The 20,656-nt window shown below is 41.2% G+C and overlaps 1 protein-coding gene across 2 annotated transcripts in view; it reads right to left on the bottom strand.

Annotated features, from left to right (window-relative positions):
- Positions 1 to 17,218: 17,218 nt before the first annotated feature.
- The window catches only part of MOCOS (molybdenum cofactor sulfurase), a 51,895-nt gene continuing 48,457 nt past the window's right edge, over positions 17,219 to 20,656 (bottom strand). For both annotated transcript variants that reach the window (XM_070629936.1, XM_070629937.1), the window contains 2 exons: positions 19,087 to 19,191; positions 17,219 to 17,410 (listed from right to left, as the gene is read on the bottom strand). In XM_070629936.1, coding sequence (XP_070486037.1) covers positions 17,258 to 17,410; positions 19,087 to 19,191 — 258 coding nt within the window. In that variant the 3' untranslated portion in view covers positions 17,219 to 17,257. The remainder of the gene's footprint in view (positions 17,411 to 19,086; positions 19,192 to 20,656) is intronic.

Here is a 20,656-nt window from a genome sequence, read left to right as displayed (position 1 = left end):
AAATCAGAGCAGAAATAAATACTATTGAAACGAAAAAGGCAGTAGAAAGGATCAAGGAGACAAAGAGCTGGTTCTTTGAGAAGATAAATAAAATTGACAAACCACTAGCCAGACTTACAAAGAAAAAAAGGGAGAAAGCTCAAATAAACAAAATCAGAAATGAGCAAGGAGAAATAACAACAGACTCTGCAGAAATACAACAGATTATAAGAGAATACTACAAAAAACTATATGCCAACAGAATGGATAACCTAGAGGAAATGGATAAATTCTTGGACTCCTACAATCTCCCAAAGCTCACTCAAGAAGAGGCAGACAATTTGAACAGACCAATCACAAGGAAAGAGATTGAAACAGCAATCAAAAACATCCCAAAGAATAAAACCCCAGGACCAGATGGCTTTCCTGGGGAATTCCACCAAACTTTCAGAGAGGATTTAATACCTATCCTTTTCAAGCTATTCCAAAAAATTAGGGAAGATGGAACACTTCCTAACATTCTATGAGGCCAACATCATGCTGATACCAAAGCCTGACAAGGACACCACGAAAAAAGAGAACTACAGGCCAATATCACTGATGAACATAGATGCAAAAATTCTAAACAAAATTTTGGCAACCAGAATTCAGCAATTCATCAAAAGAATCATACATCAGGATCAGGTGGGATTCATACCAGGGACACAGGGATGGTTCAACATCCGCAAATCAATCAACGTGATACACCACATCAACAAACTGAGGAATAAAAACCACATGATCATCTCAATAGATGCAGAGAAGGCAGTTGACAAGATCCAACAGCCATTTATGATAAAAACTCTGAACAAAATGGGCAGAGAAGGAAACTACCTCAACATAATAAAGGCCATATACAACAAACCCATAGCCAACATCATACTCAATGGGCAAAAACTGAACCCCATCCCCCTGAAAACAGGAACAAGACAAGGATGCCCTCTATCACCACTCTTATTTAACATAGTACTGGAGGTCCTGGCCAGAGCAATCAGGCAAGAAAAAGGAATAAAAGGAATCCAAATAGGGAGGGAAGAAGTGAAACTCTCGCTGTTTGCAGACGACATGATCTTATATATAGAAAACCCCAAAGAATCCATTGGAAAACTGTTAGAAGTAATCAACAACTACAGCAAAGTTGCAGGGTATAAAATCAATTTGCATAAATCAGTAGCATTTCTATACTCCAGTAATGAACTAACAGAAAAAGAACTCAAGAATACAATACCATTCACAATAGCAACAAAAAGAATAAAATACCTTGGGGTAAATTTAACTAAGGAAGTGAAGGACCTATATAATGAAAATTACAAGGCCTTTCTGAGAGAATTGGATGACAACATAAGGAGATGGAAAGACATTCCATGTACATGGATTGGAAGAATAAACATAGTTAAAATGTCCATTCTACCAAAAGCAATCTACAGATTCAACGCCATCCCAATCAGAATCCCAATGACATTCTTTACAGAATTAGAACAAAGAATCCTAAAATTCATATGGGGCAACAAAAGAGTCCGAATTTCTAAAGCAATCCTGAGAAAAAAGATCAAAACGGGAGGCATCACAATCCCTGACTTCAAAACATACTACAAAGCTACAGTAATCAAAACAGCATGGTACTGGTACAAAAACAGGTGCACAGATCAATGGAACAGAATTGAAAGCCCAGAAATAAAACCACACATCTATGGACAGCTTATCTTTGACAAAGGAGCTGAGGGCATACAATGGAGAAAAGAAAGTCTTTTCAACAAATGGTGCTGGGAAAACTGGAAAGCCACATGTAAAAGAATGAAAATTGACCATTCTTTTTCACCATTCACCAAAATAAACTCAAAATGGATTAAAGACCTAAAGGTGAGACCTGAAACCATAAGGCTTCTGGAAGAAAACGTAGGCAGTACACTCTTTGACATCAGTATTAAAAGGATCTTTTCGGATACCATGCCTTCTCAGACAAGGGAAACAATAGAAAGAATAAACAAATGGGACTTCATCAGATTAAAGAGCTTCTTCAAGGCAAATGAAAACAGGATTGAAACAAAAAAACAACCCACTAACTGGGAAAAAATATTTGCAAGTCATATATCTGACAAAGGCTTAATATCCATAATATATAAAGAACTCTCGCAACTCAACCACAAAACATCAAACAACCCAATCAAAAAATGGGCTGGAGACATGAACAGACATTTCTCCAAAGATGATATACTGATGGCCAATAGGCACATGAAAAGATGCTCATCATCGCTGATCATCAGGGAAATGCAAATCAAAACTACACTTAGCTATCACCTTACACCCGTTAGAATGACAAAAATATCTAAAACTAATAGCAACAAATGTTGGAGAGGTTGCGGAGAAAAAGGAACCCTCATACACTGCTGGTGGGAATGCAAACTGGTGCAGCCACTATGGAAAACAGTATGGAGATTCCTCAAAAAACTAAAAATAGAACTACCATACGATCCAGCCATCCCACTACTGGGTATTTATCCAAAGAGCTTGAAGTCAGCAATCCCAAAAGTCCTGTGCACCCCAATGTTTATTGCAGCACTGTTTACAATAGCCAAGACGTGGAAGCAACCTAAGTGTCCAGCAACAGACAAATGGATAAAGAAGAGGTGGTACATATATACAATGGAATACTACTCAGCTGCAAAACAGAACAAAATCATTCCATTTGCAATAACATGGATGGACCTTGAGAGAATTATGTTAAGTGAAATAAGCCAGTGAGAGAAAGATAATCTGTGTATGACTCCACTCGTATGAGGAATTTAAAATTATGGACCAAGAACAGTTTAGTGGATACCAGGGGAAAGGTGGGGTGGGGGGTGGGCACAAAGGGTGAGGTGGTGCACCTACAACATGACTGACAAACATTAATGTACAATAGAAATTTCACAAGATTGTAACCTATCCATAACTCAATAAAAAAAATAAAAAAATAAAATAAAAGATAGGCAGTACACTCTTTGACATTGGTCTTAGCAGCATATTTTCAAGTACCATGTCTGACCGGGCAAGGGAAACAATAGAAAAAATAAACAAATGGGACTACATCAAACTAAAAAGCTTCTGCACAGCAAAGGAAACCATCAAGACGAAAAGACAACCTAACAATTGGGAGAAAATATTTGCAAACCATATATCTGGTAAGGGGTTAATATCCAAAATATACAAAGAATTCATACATCTCAACAACAAAAAAAACTAACAGCCCAATTGTGATGATCTGAACAGACATTTCCCCAAAGAAGATATACAGATGGCCAACAGGCACATGAAAGGATGTTCAACATCAATAATTATCAGGTAAATGCAAATCAAAACTACAATGAGACATCACCTCATGCCCATCAGAATGGCTATAATTAACAAGACAGGAAATAGTAAGCGTTGAAGAAGATGTGGAAAAAAAGGAACTCACATACACTGCTGGTGGGAGTGCAAACTGGTGCAGCCACTTGGAAAACAGTATGGAGAATCCTCAAAAAATTAAGACTAGAACTACCATACGATCCAGCTATTACACTGCTGGGTATTCATCCAATGAATGTGAAAACACAAATGCATAATGATACATGCACCCCTATGTTCATTGCAGCATTATTCACAATAGCCAAGACTTGGAAGCAACCTAGGTGCCCATCAAGGGACAGATGGATAAAGAAGATGTGGTATTTATACACAATGGAATACTACTCAGCCATAAAAAAGAATGAAATCTGGCCATTTGTGACAACATCGATGGACCTTGGGGGTATTATGGTGAGTGAAATAAGTCAGAGGGAGAAAGTCAAATACCATATGATCTCACTCATAAGAAGATAAAAACAACGACAAACAAACACATAGAGACAGAGACTGGATTGTTGGTTACCAGAGGGGAAGGGAGGAGGGAGGAGGTGAAAGGGCTGATTAAGCACATGTGTATGGTGATGGATTGTAATTAGTCTTTGGGGTGGTGAACATGATATAATCTATACAGAAATTGAAACGAAATGATGTACACCGAAATTTAAACAATGCTATAAACCAACGTTACCACAATAGATAGATAGATAGATAGATAGATAGATAGATAGATAGACAGATACAAGAGACTTCTGGAACTCCAACCTGCAATGGGTAAGAAGCAGACTAAGAAAGCTAGTCATGGGGCTGGCCCGGTGGCACAGCAGTTAAGTGCGCGTGTTACGCTTCGGTGGCCTGGGGTTCGCTGGTTCGGATCCCAGGTGCGGACATGGCAACCACTTGGCACGCGATGCTGTGGTAGGCGGCCCACATATAAAGCAGAGGAAGATGGGCATGGATGTTAGCTCAGGGCCAGTTTTCCTCAGCGAAAAGAGGATTGGCAGCAGTTAGCTCAGAGCTAATCTTCCTGGGCGGGGGCGGGGGCGGGGGGGGGGGTGGGGGGAAGAAAGCTACTCACTGCAAACATGGAGCCATTGATCTATCAGAGGGTGGACCTAAGAGCCATGGAGAACAGAATATTAAGAACCATCGCAAGAAGTAGAACTAGGCACTTCTTTCCCAGAGTAGGAGGAACTGGCAACATGTGCTTGGCTGGAGTTCAGAATTGGCTGCAGATCAGTGACTGCTCCCCAGTCTCTGTATTTTTGAATGAAAGTGTATGTTGAAGTTATTCTGTCCCAGTCTCACCATTGTATACTAGCTGTTTAAGCAGCAGAAAACTTATCTATTTAAGTCACAGGTCTCTGGATCAGAGGAGTTGTATCTGTGCCCTTGAAAGACCTCACATGCATGTACATTTAAATAGCAGTTCCCTCAGCACCTTTCAGCCTCTGCCCCCTGCCCAGTTCCAAAACCAATACCACACGCTTTAGGTCTTTGCTACGGCAGCACTCCACTTCTTGGCACCAACTTCTGTTTTATTTAATCTCTCTTGCGTAACAAACTAACCCAAAATGTAGTAGCTTAAAACAACCACCATTTTATTTGCTCTCAATTCTATGGGCGAGCAATTTGAGCTGGACCCATGGGGTCACTCACATAGCTGGAGCCTTCTGGAAGCTTGACTGGGGCAGGTTAGACTAAAATGGGCTCCACCCATGTCTGGTAACATATGCTGGCTGTCAGCTGCTTGGTCTCAGGAGCTTCAGTGGGGGTGGCTCATCTCTCCTCCATGTGGCTTCTCATCCGATAAGGTAGACCTGACTTCTCATTGGCAGTGTAAGGGTGGCATTCTGACAGTTTAAGAGCAAAAGCTTGGAGGGTCTCTTGAGCCATGGGCTCAGAATATACGCTGTGTCACTTTTTCCACCTTTTTTTTTGGTCAAAATAAGTCAAAGCCAGCCTAGATTCAAGGAGGGGGCTGAAATAGATTCTATTCCTTGATGGAAGGAGAAACAAAATCACATTGCAAAGAGACATGAGTACCCAGATATGAGGAATCGCTTACAATCTAACACACGTGATATATATTTGTAGGCTGAAAACGATTTTCACTCAGCAGTTTGAGGCATTGCTTCATTGTTGCCATTGAGAGGATCTGTGGTATGGTGATTATCTACTTTGCATATATAAATTTTTCTTTTCTCTCTCTGTGAGAGGTTTTGGAAACTTCTCATTATTCCCAATAGACTGAAATTTCATGATGAGGTGCCCTGGTGGGAATTCTTTTTCATTTGTCATGTTGACACTCCATTGGTATTTTTGACCTAGAGATCCCGTTCTTTGATTTCTGGGAATATTCTTATATTATGTCTTTGATAATTTCTTCTCCAGAGCTTTCTCTGCTGACTCTTTCCGGAACTGCTATTATTTGGATGTTGGACTACTAAACAGATTCTCCAATTTTCTTAACTTTTCCATTGTGTTAATCTCTTTGATTATTTTATTCTACTTTCTGAGAGATTTCCTCAACTATATGTTCCTTCTCTTTTCCTGAATTTTTTATTTCAGCATTCACATTTTTAATTTTCAAGAACTCTTTCTTCTTCTCTGATTTTCCTTTTTAACTATCTTATTCTTGTTTCCAGGATTTCCCTGATATTATTAATCATCTTTGCTTTAAGTTTTCTTCATTTCTTTGCACTGTTTCTGTGTTCTTTGAAGGGTTTTTTCTTCCATAGGACCAAGGACCATAGGACCAAGAGGTCGTGCCCACCTGGAACCCAAGCTACTTTCTCTAGATTGTTCTCCAGGCACCTGGGACCATAGTAACCTCTGCCCAAATGACTCTGAACATGTTTCCAGGGCCCATGTGTGTCTCTTCCCTGGATGATCCTCCTAAGGGTGGAGCCAGCGGCACCCCTAGGCCTGAGAAGAAGCTAAGGAGTGGCTGTCTGCAGTGGGGATAGACAGGCCTAGGTGTCCATGCATAGGGATTCGTGGCTCGTGGGTGGGAATAGCCAGGGTGTAGGTCATGGCTGACAACCAGGGGCTGGGCCAGCTCTCCTCATGCCATCCCTTTCCTGTGCAGAATGCCAAGGAGTCAGAATTCCTTCCAAGGTGTTATGAAGGTACATTTGTCAAACCAGGAAGATAAAACATATTTTACTTAAAATTTTGTTTATGAATTTTAAATATTTAGCCATATGGCACATGAGCTTCCACTTGAACTTTCACCCTCCGCCCCACAGATGTTGGGAGTGAGCCCATGTCCTTCCTGCCCCTCTCCTCCTAGCCCCACTAGAACTGGGTGGGGAAAGGGTGGGGTCACTCCATTCACTTGCAGAGTTTCCCTTACCCTCCCCGCTTCCCATTGCCAGGCACAATCCTGCCTTGTCTATACCCTGAAGCCACTCTGGCTCATTTTGTTCAGACTATGTGCTGCCTCCTTGGAACTAACAAGTTGCCGTAAATACATGTGGCTACATCAAAGAAGAAATGGAGTATATTTTCCTGATAATATACCTAGGAGCCCAAGCCCAGGGAACCTGAAAAGGCAGGGCCTGAATGCTGTTTAAACACTACAGTTTTACACTGGTACATTTCTACTGGAAAAATTATGACCATACCCAACAATATCTTCTTAACAATTGTCCTAGAATCCCACTCACATTCCTAGGAAATAATTAAGCAGAAGCAAAAGTAAATGAATAAGTAAATATATAAATAGCCATGTTCAGAAACAAAGTTTACTGCAGTCTTACTTATAAAATTAAAAACTGGAAACTTAAATGTCTATTAATGGGGCATATTTTCATTCTTCATAATACATAAATGCAACTATGCATATATTTAACATATTTATGAACGCCATGTTGAAGTAAACCAAATGTTTAGCGTAAAACACTAATACAAAAATAGTGTGCATTGATTTCAGCCACCAGAAAGCAATTGGATGGCAGGAGAAGGGTCTTAAGGGTCCAATTTTCAATCTTTTTTCATAAAGTAACTTCATCTTTTCTGCTTAAAAAGTTAGTTTAAGAAAGACCCCTAGTGGCCGGCCCAGTGGTGTAGTAGTTAAGTTCACACACTCCACTTCAGCAGCCAGGGGTTTGCGGGTTTGGATCCCGGGCACAGGCCCACACACCACTCATCAAGCCAGGCTGTGGTGGTGTGCCACATACGAGATGGAGGAGGATTGGCACAGATGTTAGCTCAGGGCCAATCTTCCTCACACACACACACACACACACATATACACAAAAACCCTATATTTTACCAAACTGTGGATAAACATGACATATATTTCCTTGTGCACCAAAACAAAATGAGAGAGTAATACTTTCTGATAACTACATATGTATTTCAGTATATTTGGGCTGCTATAAAAAAAATACCATAGACTGGGTAGCTTATAAACAATAGAAATTTATTTCTTATAGTTCTGGAGGCTGGGAAGTTGAAGATCAAGGTGCCAGCAGATTTGGTAACTAGTGAGGGCCCACTTCCTGCCTCACAGCCGTCTGCTGGGTGTGTCCTCACATGGCAGAAGGGGCACAGGAGCTCTCTGGGACATCTTTTATAAGGGTACTAATTCCATTCATGAGGGCTCCACCCTCATGACCTAGTCACCTCCCACGTCCCCATCCCCCAGTACCATCACACTGGGGATTAAGTTTCAACACATGACACGAACATTCAGTCTATAGCAACATGCTTCCTGCAACAGGGATCTCCAACACCGATGTGGAAAGGAAATCCTCAGGTCTCAGTCCCAGCCAGAGCGAGCAGTGTCCAGGGTGAGTCACTATCTCAGAGTGATGACGAAACCATTCCACCCACAGGTGGGAGAGAAAAGACAAGGACAGGTCTTCCTGCAGCTGTTTCTTTTAGAAAGTGAACAAAATGTGGTTTATTCTGTGAGCTCCAAAAAGCAGGAACAAAGTAACCTTTGAGAGGCTGAGTGGTGCTGAGTTGCGCCTGGAGGGTATCGAGAAAACCAGGCAAAGGTGGATTTGCTGGGAAAGTAACAAAGCTTAAGATCAGGGCCTCTCGCTTAAGCAGACCGCTCCCAGAGCCCTTCCTTTTCTCAAAGGAAACGCTCATTTTTGTACCTAATTATTATTTTGCGTTGTTTTCCTTAAAGATGACTTTAAAATTGTACAAGCTTCAGGCCCACAAAACCTGTATCTGCTGCTGAGACCAGATACTATTTATTAAGTCTTGAGAGAGAGAGAGAATGAGAGAGAGAACCTGGCGAAACAGCCAATTCAAAGCAGGATCTTTAAATAGAATCTTAACAAAAACAGGGAACCTCAAAAGAGCGGTTGATGCAATACAGATTTAAAATTAATCTTGGGGCCAGCCCATGGCCAAGTGATTAAGTTTGCACGCTCATCTTCAGCGGCCCAGGGTTTCGCTGGTTTGGATCCTGGGCACCGACATGGCACCGCTCATCAAGCCATGCTGAGGCGGCATCCCACATGCCACAACTGGAAAGACCCACAACTAAAAATATACAACTATGTACTAGGGGGCTTTGAGGATAAAAAGGGAAAATAAAATCTTTAAAGTTAATCTGATCAAGAAATAATTCAGGGGGCCAGCCCGGTGGTGTAGTGGTCAAGTTTGTGCACTCTGCTTCAGTGCCCCAGGGTTCGCAGGTTCAGATCCTGGGCGCAGAGTTAGCACTGCTCGTCAAGCCACGCTGTGGTGGCATCCCACATAAAATAGAGGAAGATTGGCACAGATGTTAGCTCAGAGACAATCTTCCTCAAGCAAAAAGAAGATTGGCAACAGATATTAGCTCAGGGCCAATCTTCCCCACAAAAAATAATAATGACAATAATAACTCCAACATCAGTAATGAAAAGCCTCTCAGAGCTGGTCCTTCAAGGAAGGCAGGCAGAGAGCCAGAAGAGCCCTACTGCGTGCCATCCTTCAGTTTAGTACTCACTGACCCCATCTGAACTAGTTTTCAGCCTCTTGGAGGAACAAAATCTGCACTTACCTAATGCTGCCACCAGATGGCAGACGCGGCTTTCTCAGGCATAATTGTTTTGCAGCGCGGTTGCTAAACACAAAATGACTGGTTAAATTCTCAAACAATTTTATGAGGTAAGCATTGTGGTTTCCGCACGTTTCAGATAAGGCGGAGAGTGAACATTTGAACATCGAACATCTCTGAAAATTGAACATTTCAGAGATGTTCCACAACTTGCTCATACAGGATAAGGTTTGCCATGATTTTAATTTGGGGATTTGCAAGGTGAGATACATAGAAGTTAGTTTTCTCAGCGCAAAAGAGGAGAATTGGAAAAAGCCTGCCGGCTGGATCCCACCTTTCCTTCTGCTCCCAGGTGTGCCCTGAACTCTCCCTGCAGCGAGAAAAGCCGCACCCTTTCTCAGAGATACTGGGTGCTCGGAACACTGCCTGCCTGGTGAAGGCTTCACCCATTGCCGGGGTCCCCAGCAGGCCCTTTGCATGAGAACACTCCTCACATGCCAGCCAGTGTTCAGTTCCAGCAGTGGATTTCTGGATCTACTGGATCCTTGCAACCGGTGCTCTCCTCACTGCCTCCCTCCTGGATAAAGGAAAGCTGAGACAGATGGGGCATAGTCAGTCCCAAAGCCTTCTTTCGATCAGGTCAAGGTGACTCAGAAGAGCAAATGCCACTCACTAAAGCCAGCCTTGCTTAACTTCTGTCACCACAGCTGGAAGTTTGGGGAATGTTCCAAAATTGTCTTTTCATCTCTTCTCTGGCCAAAGGTCCTGAAGGCCAGAGATGTTTGTGGGTGGGAGTGGACATGGCAACTTCAGCTGGCACAGCTTTCTGTCACTGCTCTGACCATCTTTGTAGGGCTTTCCCTGCCTCCCCACTAGGCAGACCTCCTCACTAGATGTGCCCCTCCTCCTGGACCCCATCATCTGGTGATTGTCTGAAACGAACCCAGTTCACTGAATGCAGGAACCGTGGCTTTTCCTTTTTTCATGATCACTATCTGGTGCAAAGGGAGGCACACAGTAGCCACCACAGATCATGAATGATGCTTATTTTTTTTTAAATTTTACTCATATCAAAAGCAAAGCAACTTGTTTAATAAACAATATGATTTTCCTAGCTGTACACCTCAAGGAACTAGAAAAAGAAGAATAAACTAAGCTCAAAGTTAGCAGAAAGGAAGGAAATAACAGATTAGAGCAGAAATAAGTGAAATAGAAAGTAGAAAAACAGAAGAAATCAATGAAACTAAGTGTTGGGTTTCTGTGAAAGGATAAACAAAATTGACAAACCCTTAGCTAGACTAACTAAGACAAAAGAGAGAACTCATAAATAAAATTAGAAATGAAAGAAGAGACATTACAACTGACAGAACAGAGATGAAAAGGATCGTAAGAGACTACTATGAACAACTATACTCCAACACTGGATAACCTAGAAGAAACAGATAAATTCCTACAAACATGCAAACTACCAAGACTAAATCATGAAGAAATAGTCTGAAAAGACCTATAACAAGGATGGAGATTAAATCAGTAATCAAAAAAACCTCCCACCAGAGGAAAGCCCAGGACCAGATGGCTTCACTGGTGAATTTCAAAAAACATTTAAAGAATTAAAGCCAATCCTTCTCAAACTGTTCCCCAAAAATGAAGAACAGGAAACACTTCCAAACTCGTTTTATGATGCCAGCATTACTCTTAGCCAAGCTAGACAAAGACACTGCAAGAAAAGAAAACTACAGGCCAATATCCCTAATGAATATAGATGCAGAACCCTCAACAAAATACTAGCAAAATTGATCCAACAGCACATTAAAAGGATCACACACATGACCAAGTGGGATTTATCCCAAAGATGGTTCAACATACAGAAATCAATTAACATAATACATTAACAGAATAAAGGATAAAAATCACATGATCATTTAAACAGATGCAGAAAAAAGCATTTGACAAAATTCAACACACTTTCATGATAAAAACTCTCCACAGGGGCTGGCCCGGTGGCGCAGCAGTTAAAGAGCACGCTCTGCTTTGGCAGCCTGGAGTTCACTGGTTCGGATCCCAGCATGGGCCTACGCACCACTGCTCAAGCCATGCTGTGGCAGGCAGCCCACATATAAAGTAGAGGAAGATGGGCACAGATGTTAGCTCAGGGCTAATCTTCCTCAAAAAAAAAAAAAAAAAAAAACTCTCCACAAACTAGGACTAGAAGTACCTCAACATAATAAAGGCCATATATGAAAAGCCCACAGCTAAAATCATGCTCCATGGTGAAAAACTAAAGCTTTTCCTCTAAGTTCAGGAGCAAGGCTAGGATGCCCACTCTTGCCACTTCTATTCAGCATAGTACTGGAAGTCTTAGCTAGAACAATTAGGCAAGAAAAAAATATAGAAGGCATCCAAATCAAAAAGGATGGTGTAAAATTACCCCTGTTTGCAGATGAAATGATCTTATATATAGAAAACCTTAAAAATTCCATTAAAAGTCTGTTAGAACTAATAGACAAATTTAGTAAAGTTGCATGATACAAAGTCAACATACAAAAATTAGTTGTGTTTCTATACACAAAAAATGAACTATCTGAAAAGGAAATTAGGAAAACAATTCCATTCACAATAGCCGCAAAAAAGAATAAAATACTTAGGAATAATCTTAACTAATGAGGTGAAAGACTTGTAAACTGAAAACTACAAAACAGTGATGAAAGAAATTAAAGAAAACACAAACAAATGGAAAGACATCCCATGTTCATGGATTGAAATTAATATTGTTAAGATATCCAACTACTCAAAGAGATCTACAGATTCAAAGCAATCCCTATCACATCCCAATGGCATTTTTTACAGAAATAGAAAAAACAGTTCTACAATTCACATGGAACCATAGAAGACCACAAATAGACTTATCAATTCTGAGAAAGAAGAACAAACCTGGAGGCATCACATTTTCTGATTTCAAAATATATTCCAAAGCTACAGTAATCAAAACAGTATGGTACTGGCATAAAGACAGACATATGGGCCAATGCAACAGAATAGAGAGCACAGAATGTACAGTTAACTGATCTTCAGTAAGGGTGCCAAGAATACACAATAGGGAAAGGACAGTCTCTTCAACAAGTGATGCTGGGAAAATTGGATACCCAAATGTGAAAGAATAATATTGGACCCTGATCTTGCACAATATAAAAAATCAACTCAAAATTTATTAAAGATTTAAACATAAGACCTGAAACTGCAAGACTTCTAGCATGAACCATAAGGGGAAAGATTCATGAATTGGTCTTAGCAACAATTTCATGGATATGACATCAAAAGCACAGGCAACAGAAACAAAAATAAACTTGTGAGACAACATCAAAATACAAAGCTTCTGCACAGCAAAGGGAACAATCAAAAGAGTGAAAAAACAATCTACAGAATGGGGGAAAATATGTGCAAACCATATATTTGATAATGGGTTAATCTCCAAAATATATAAGGAACTCATAGGACCCAATAGCAAAGGAAAATAAATTAATAAAGCAATTAAAAAAGGAGATAAGTACTTGAATAGGCATTTCTCCAAATAAGACATATAAATGGCCAACAAGTATATGAAAAAATGCTCATTGTCACTAATCATCAGGGAAATGCAAATCAAAACCACAATGAGACATCATCTCAAACTGCTATCATAAAAAAAAACAATAGACAAGTGCACATTCCTGGTAGGAATGTAAAATGATGGAGCAGCTATGGAAAACAGTATGGAGGCTCCTTTAAAAATTAAAAATAGAACTACCATATGATCCAGCAATCCCACTTCTGGGTACTTATCCAAAAGAATTGAAATCAGAATCTCAAAGAGATATTAGCACTCTCATGTTCATTGCAGCATTATGCAAAATAGACAAAATGTGGAAACAACCTAAATGTTCATTGACAGATGAATGGATAAAGAAAATGTGGTATATACATATAATAGAATACTATTCAACCTTAAAAAAAGAAGGAAATTCTGCAACCTGCGACAGCATGGAGGAAACTTGAGGTCATTTATGTTAAGTGAAATAAGCCAATCACAGAAAGGCAAATACTATATGATTCCACTTACATGAGGTTTCTAAAATAGTCAAATCCATAGACTCAAAGAGTAGAATGGTGGTTGCCAGGAGCTGGGGGAAGGGGGAAATGGGAAGTTACTAATCAAGGGCATAAAGTTTCGGTGGAGCAGGATGAATAAGCTCTAGAGACCTGCTGTACAACACTGCACCTGCAGGCAACAATAATGTACACTTACTTTGTTAAGAGGGTAGATATCATGTTAACTGTTCTTACTACAATAAAATAAAATCTTTTTTCAAAATTCTATTCGTAAGTTCCAGACAACTGCTACCAACATAGCAGATCTGTTAGCCTAAGTGCAGGTTCCTGCTCTCATCAGCCTGCCTTTGGCTTTGTTGCAGGGGCAGGGGTGGCACCTCAGGCCATCTGGGGCTGGGCACTTTCTCTTGTTCAATGTCATGCTCCTTGAGCAAGGAAAAGTTATCAAGAGGAATTTTCCCAGAAACTTTAAAAAAAACTATCATTAAGTATTTATTTGAAAAGATATAAATAATAATACAACGAACACGGTGTACCTACTATCCTATAGTTTAAGGAATAAAACATTCCCAATAGAGTCAAAACCCCTGTCTACCCTCTATTTCTAGTTCCTCACCCCCTAAAATGTGTAATTTATCATTGCACCCATTTCTTTATACTTTTACTACATTTGTATGCATCCCTAAAGCAATGTATAGTAGTGTTTAGCTTGATTTTTTTCATCTTTTAGTCTGCAATCTTACAGCCCATATTCTGAAAGTTGCTTCATTCTCTCAACACTGTGTTCTAATCCCTTCATTTTCACCACCACCTTTTATCCATTCACCTGTTAATGGACATTAAGGTCCTTTCTAACTTTGGCTATTAAAAATATTGTTATAAACACTCTATTCTATTTTTGCATAGGTAAGACCAAATATGGAATGTGTATGGAGGACCAGGTTCTAAATGAGTTTGAGCTGGCATGACCTGGAATGCAGGTCATCTATCTCGGCCTAGAATTCTAACTATCATATCAGGGACTAATATCCAGGAATATCTGAGTGTACTTTTGACTGCTCTAGAATCTTCTCACCAAAGGACATCTCCTGGACACTTTAAGTAAACCCCAAACAAGAAATGCATGCCTCAGAGTGTAGCATATTTTTGAAACATTCCATATCACATCTGACTATTTACTGGTCTGTCTTTCCCCTCTTGGTGTTGTCTCTACGGTGAGATTCTTGAATGTGTTGTTTGTTTCTTTCATTTCTGTAGCCCTGGAACCTGTTGGGGACAAATTAAATGAAAAGCAAATTAATGGACCCCTTTCAATAGGAGGAAAGAATCACTGCCTGACCTTCCCCACCCCACAAGGCTGACGGGGGGGATGAGGTTGAGGCTCGATGGGAAGATGTCAGCACCACCACGTTCCTCAAAGGAGTCACTCCAAAGCACATGGAAGAGAACATCTCCCCCGGCTACAAGGACCATGAAGGGAACACCCAGAAAGACATGTTGATGTTGCCTATACTCAGGACAAGTAAAAAAACCCATTTTTTGACTTTCTGAGATTTGGTGTTAGAATTAAATTGAAGGGACATGACATTGCCCTCGATTGTCATATTCTGTTAAAAGCACAGAAGGATGAACTTGAGGAGGTGGGAACCAAGGAAGGGACACAGGATCATAAGTGCCCAAGAAGTCCGAGTATGAAACTCCACAGAATATACAAAATAACATTTTTGGGTAAAACCTCATATAGGAAATATTGAAATTAGACCCTACAGACATTTACACTTAAAATCAATCAATTAATTAATTATAGAAACAGGGCCAGATTGAATAAAGTCAGTCAATGAACCTCTTATCCACCAACCCCAGTGATACACAGGTGTGCCAAATAGGCACAGCCCCTATTCTCATGGAGCTTGTAGTCTGGTGGAGACAAATAGATGTTAAATCAATAATGATAAGTAATTAAGTAATTGTGCCATAAGGGAGAGGATTTGCATTAAAATGTCTGAAATCAGTCCCAAAATTATCAACTCCAAAAAGTGACATGGCTGTGGACAAGAACAAAATGAGTTGTCCTTTGTACTGGAAAATATGTTGATGACAGAGGTGATCATGTTTGTAGAACATGTTTTCTTACTTGGCTCCCATCATATTTGATGGGATGCAAGTTCTTGGAAAATGCTGCAGCGTGCCCTCTGGCAACGGTTTCCTCCTGTATGAAACTGGTCTGAACAAGGGCCATATACACAATATGGTAGTGCTGGGTCCTGGAAGAGGCTGAATTTTTACTAAACAGTTGGAAATAATAAACTGCCCCACCTAAACTTGTTTGCCCCCTCTTTCACTGACCTCAGGAACCACTGAGTCAGGGCCACTTCTTATGCTTAATTCTGCATACCAAATGAGAGTGCGAGCACAAGGTTCCATCTCAACAACCCTTGAGAACGGAGGCAGCCCTCAGCTTTCAGATCCCACATAGTGCTGGGACCAACACAAAGTCCCACAAATAAGATAATGAAACAAATCAGCTCCTAATCCCAAGGGCTCTGAATAGATCAGGCAGAGAAGCCCGAACCTGATGCGCTAAACAACTGAGCAGCGGAGAGAAGCGGTGACACTGGCTTCAGGAAGATGCTGTGGGCAGTGGTGGGCAGGAGTTTGGGGAAGAGAAGTGATTGGATAAATGAACAACGCAGGTGGAAGGTACGGAAGGCCTGGCCAAGGACCTGGGTTTCACACGTGGACTCCATGCTTCAGAAGGACTCAGGCAGAGTGGATGCGGGAAGGTAGGCGCCCGCTCTGCATCACTCCAGATAACAAGGCAAGACCCATGGCTGGAAGTCATGGGGGTGGACACAAGCTCAGTACAGAGAGGAACTTTTAAGTAACTCAATGGGACGGGTAACTTCATTAGAGAGTGAGCTTTCCATCACTGGACATTTTCAGCTGGAGGCTGTAGGAGCACTGGTCAGGGGTAGTACAGATGGGATCTCTACACCTCCCTAGTTCCTCATTTGACTGGGATTTGGAGGCTCTTGGGTGGATGAGCCAACATTGTCCAATGGGCTTGTGGAGGGGAGCACAACTGCTCACATAACACCACCATCCCTGAGTGTAACTTCAGGCTCACAAGCAATCTTCAGTGGTCAACTCAAAGGGGGAGAGGAATGGTGGGCAGGGATAGGAAGCAAGAGGAAGGGGGTTGCTGGCCCATGCCTTAGCTCAACATGTAAATATCCTGCTTGAACCTCTGCCAAGGAACGTGGCCAAAAGTCACACTATGGGTCCCTGAGCATAAACCCACCTCCTCCATGTACATGAGGGGTAAGGGGCACATTCTCATTCCCTCATGATCACTGGGCACAGGTGACCTTCCTTGGTACAAAGGGGTTGAAGAAAGCCTAAAGATTCTTTCTAAAATAACATCGTGGGAAAATGGAAAAATAGAGAAGATTCAATATTCTCAGCGAGCTCCATTAAAAATCTCCTCTAATTAAAACTATCCTACTTCAAACACATGGGAGCCTTGCTAGGCATGGGGAGAGCACTCGTGCTGAATTTGCCTCCTGGAAAGAACAGAGGCCGTGGAACTGCTCTCCTGAGCAGGGCTAGTGCAAATGTGGACAGTGAGGAGGTGACAGCAGAAGGAAGTGGACAAAAGCACCCTCTACCTCCAAGAGGAAAAAAAACTCTTCTTGTTCAAAAGACCGAGTTCTACTGAACCACACACATGCCAACCTTAATAAGTAGTTTAAAAGAGAAATTTTAATTATGCTTAAAAAAAATTTAGGAGATAACATCCTGATGTTCCTTGGAAGAAGGTAAATGGTGGCATTCTGCATTTTCTTTCAACACAGGGAGCACCTGAGATCCTACAGACAGGAAACGTGGAGAAGATAAATCCAAAGATGTGTGCATCAGGTACACCCCAAAGTTCACCTGTGAACAAACAGCAACAACAACAAGCTAGATTACTTTAGCAGTTAAAATAATTTTGTAAATAATAAAGTTCAACTAAAATAAGTCATATCTTTAAAGACATGTACTGGGACTTGATAAGTCCCATGTATCACTTAGTAGAATGTAGTGGGAAACAAGGAGAATCCCAACTTCAGACACCAAAGATTCTCATTCTAAGGTGTCCTTTCCCGACAGTCAACCCACCCTCTTTATCGCTGGACCCATCCTTTTTTCTCCTTCCTGTATACCCTGAGCTTCCCGCAGGAGCGCTTTCTTCCTGCTCTTGGCCTCCACCCACTGCCAGGCTGATTTCTGCTCTGTTCCCTGACGTAAAAGCCATTTTGTGAAAATAACAGCAAAATCCTGCATTTTCTTGAGAAGGTGTGAGATAGGTTAAGTGCTCCAAATTCTCCAGAATAAAGATGGAAGGTCCAAAATGAAGAGTTGCATAAGTCTACTCAAGTTTGCCATGAATGCAAGTGAGCCATTAAGAACCCTTTGGAGTATGTGACGTGCTCCCAGATCTGTTCGTTCCCGTGATAACATCAGTTGGACACCCCCTATGTTCCAGGCCCCAGGCTAGGGGCTGGAGCCAAATTTATTCCTTAAGATTTGTAGACAGGTGAGTGAAGAGTAGAAAAGAACTCCTTGTACTATCTTTGCAATTTATTTGTAAATCTAAAATTATTCCAAAATTTTAAAAAGGATTTGTACACTCAAGATTTATAGTGATGCTGAGAAATACTACTTCCACACACCATACTATTTGTGCCCACCCATCCCCTCTCCTGGCAACCTGCATGGGCTGCTTCAAGGTCCCCACACCCCAGTTGGCACGCCTGCCTCAGCTGAGCAGACAGACACTTTGGTGAAACACTTAAGTGTAACACCTCTGGAGACCCTATCTATCCCGGATCTGTAGGAAGACTGTGTCAACCAAATACTGTGAAACAAAACACTGATTTTGGAGAAATGCAGGAAATAGTGAAGACCATTTTACCATAAGTTAACCTGCCAGTTTATTATTGGGATGAGATTACTTATTTGCATTATTTCGTTATTATTTTGTTAATTTTCAAGAATCGCTCCATGCATCCTGACTGCTTACTTGGCTTCCGAGAATTCTCTGCAAACAAAAAGCCCTAACAGAAAATGTGAGACCGGAAATAAATCTTCCTGAAGAATCAATCTGTTAGAAGTTTAGCTTTCATAATCTGGAATCCACAACAACAACATTTAGTCATTTTACCCCTCCAGATGATCGATAGGCTCAGTATAGTGAAATTTACAGACTCTTTCTATGCAGCTACTCTGTTCACCATGAGGCGTTTTACAATTCATGAGATCTCTGTGCCAAAGAAAATAACGACTGAGACAGAATTACTTTACTTATTTACTTATTTCTTAATTACACTTCATATCTCTTTATCAAGACTTGAGAGCAAAAAGACATGTTAAAAAAAAGAATGAGGAAATGGATGGAAAGGAAAAGTAAGATGGTGCCAAAGACAAGGTAGGAACCTTAATGGTAGCCCATCAGCCTTAGAATATCCCCCACTTCTAAAAATTACGCAGCACTATTAGGGATATAGTTCTGGGGTAGATAATGCACGAGGATCTTAAAACTGTGTGTTGTATTTTGCAATCATGCTTACCTTTCTCTCTCGAGTCTCAGAAAGCTTTTGGAAAACATCTTGGTTTCGTTGCCCAGTGTGCTGGTCAATGCAGACCATCTGGCATCTGTGACAAGGCCCCGAAACCTTGGAAGAGAGAAGAGAAAAGATAGCACTGCCATGAAAGTGACTAGACTCTCCCACTCTGCAGGGGAGAATCTGGATCCAGGAGGATTGGCTGTAAACGGCTGTCCCCCAGCCAGTTTCAGACTTACACAGACATGCTCCATGTTCTAATGACCACAAGGAGCCAGAAAGTGGCACTTCATGATGCTGGGGAATCATCCATATTTGTTTATCAGCTGAAAGGCTACTGCTTGCGGGCTTTGTAGAGAAAGAAAAGAGTAGTTGTGAACCTCAGATGGTTAGCAGGGAATGGTGGGGATCCTCCCAGGAAGAAAAGGACTCATTGGAGGACAGAGTGGGAGAAGGTAAAAAGCCACTGACCCAGTGCTGAGCCACTGTTAGAAAGTCATCAGAAAGAACTTTAGTGTGAGCATGTCCTTTGACCCAACAATTTCACTGCTAGGAACTTAACTCAAGAAAAGAATCAGAAGTATAAACACAGATTTAGGTACAAGGATACTGCTCACATTCTTTACAATGGGGAAAATCTGGTAGCATCTTAAACATCAAATAGTAGAGAAGAATGGTTAAGCAAACTATGCTACAGCTATGTGGTATATAATGTACGGATATTAAAATTAATCTATTAGCGGCTTTAAATAAAATGGGAAATATTTATTTTTATAATTTAAATAAGCAGGAAAAGGAAAAAAGTTATATATGTATTCTTATATATGTGTATGTGTGCAGGTGTATACACACACACACACGCTACATAAAAACACAGTTGACACCTTCTCAAAAGGGGTCATAATGTACGGCAGAACTTCTATTCTGGATGGTCTGCCATGAGCATGAATTGCTTTTATAATGATAAAATCCCCCATAAATGTTACCATAGAAAATGCAAGTGTGTAGCTCAGCAGGGACGAGATGCTTTTATTGCACACATAAAAAAGGCGCAAAGGTATGTGATTTTCTCATAACCATTGTCTCCTCTGCTCATTCATGGGCAAATACAAAGTATGCACCGAAATTAGGAACACTCAGCAAAATCTAGGTATGTCTTGGCCTGTTCCTATCTCTCACATTCTGGCTGGTGGGCATTGAACCAGTGGAAATATCACCTCACTGTGGTACCAAAGTCAGCTCCTAGGCCTCATAAGCAGCTGGAGTCCAGTACTCGCCTGGTGATGCTCGGCAGACCAGTGACCTCTCCAGGCCTCATCTCCTCATCCAGCTCCTTAGCTGGATTTGATGAGGATTCCAGATACTATTTCTGGGATGCCAAACCCAGACCTAGCGCTCCATCAGACCCCAAAGTGGAAACTATCATTATTATATACAAAGATCCCTAAGACGGAACCAGGCTTCCTCAAGACCAGAATGCTGTGCCCTCAAGGAGCCAGTGTGGCTCTCAGTGTATGGCACCCTCTACCTTCTCTGCCTAGAACATTGTGATTCCTGGGCTGGGCTCCCTCAGATG

The sequence above is a fragment of the Equus przewalskii genome, chromosome 7 (assembly GCF_037783145.1).
Source record: "Equus przewalskii isolate Varuska chromosome 7, EquPr2, whole genome shotgun sequence".
Classification (NCBI taxonomy): Eukaryota; Metazoa; Chordata; class Mammalia; order Perissodactyla; family Equidae; genus Equus; species Equus przewalskii.
The sequence above is the reverse complement of the archived record's forward strand: the minus strand, read 5'-3'. Positions and strand labels throughout refer to the sequence as shown.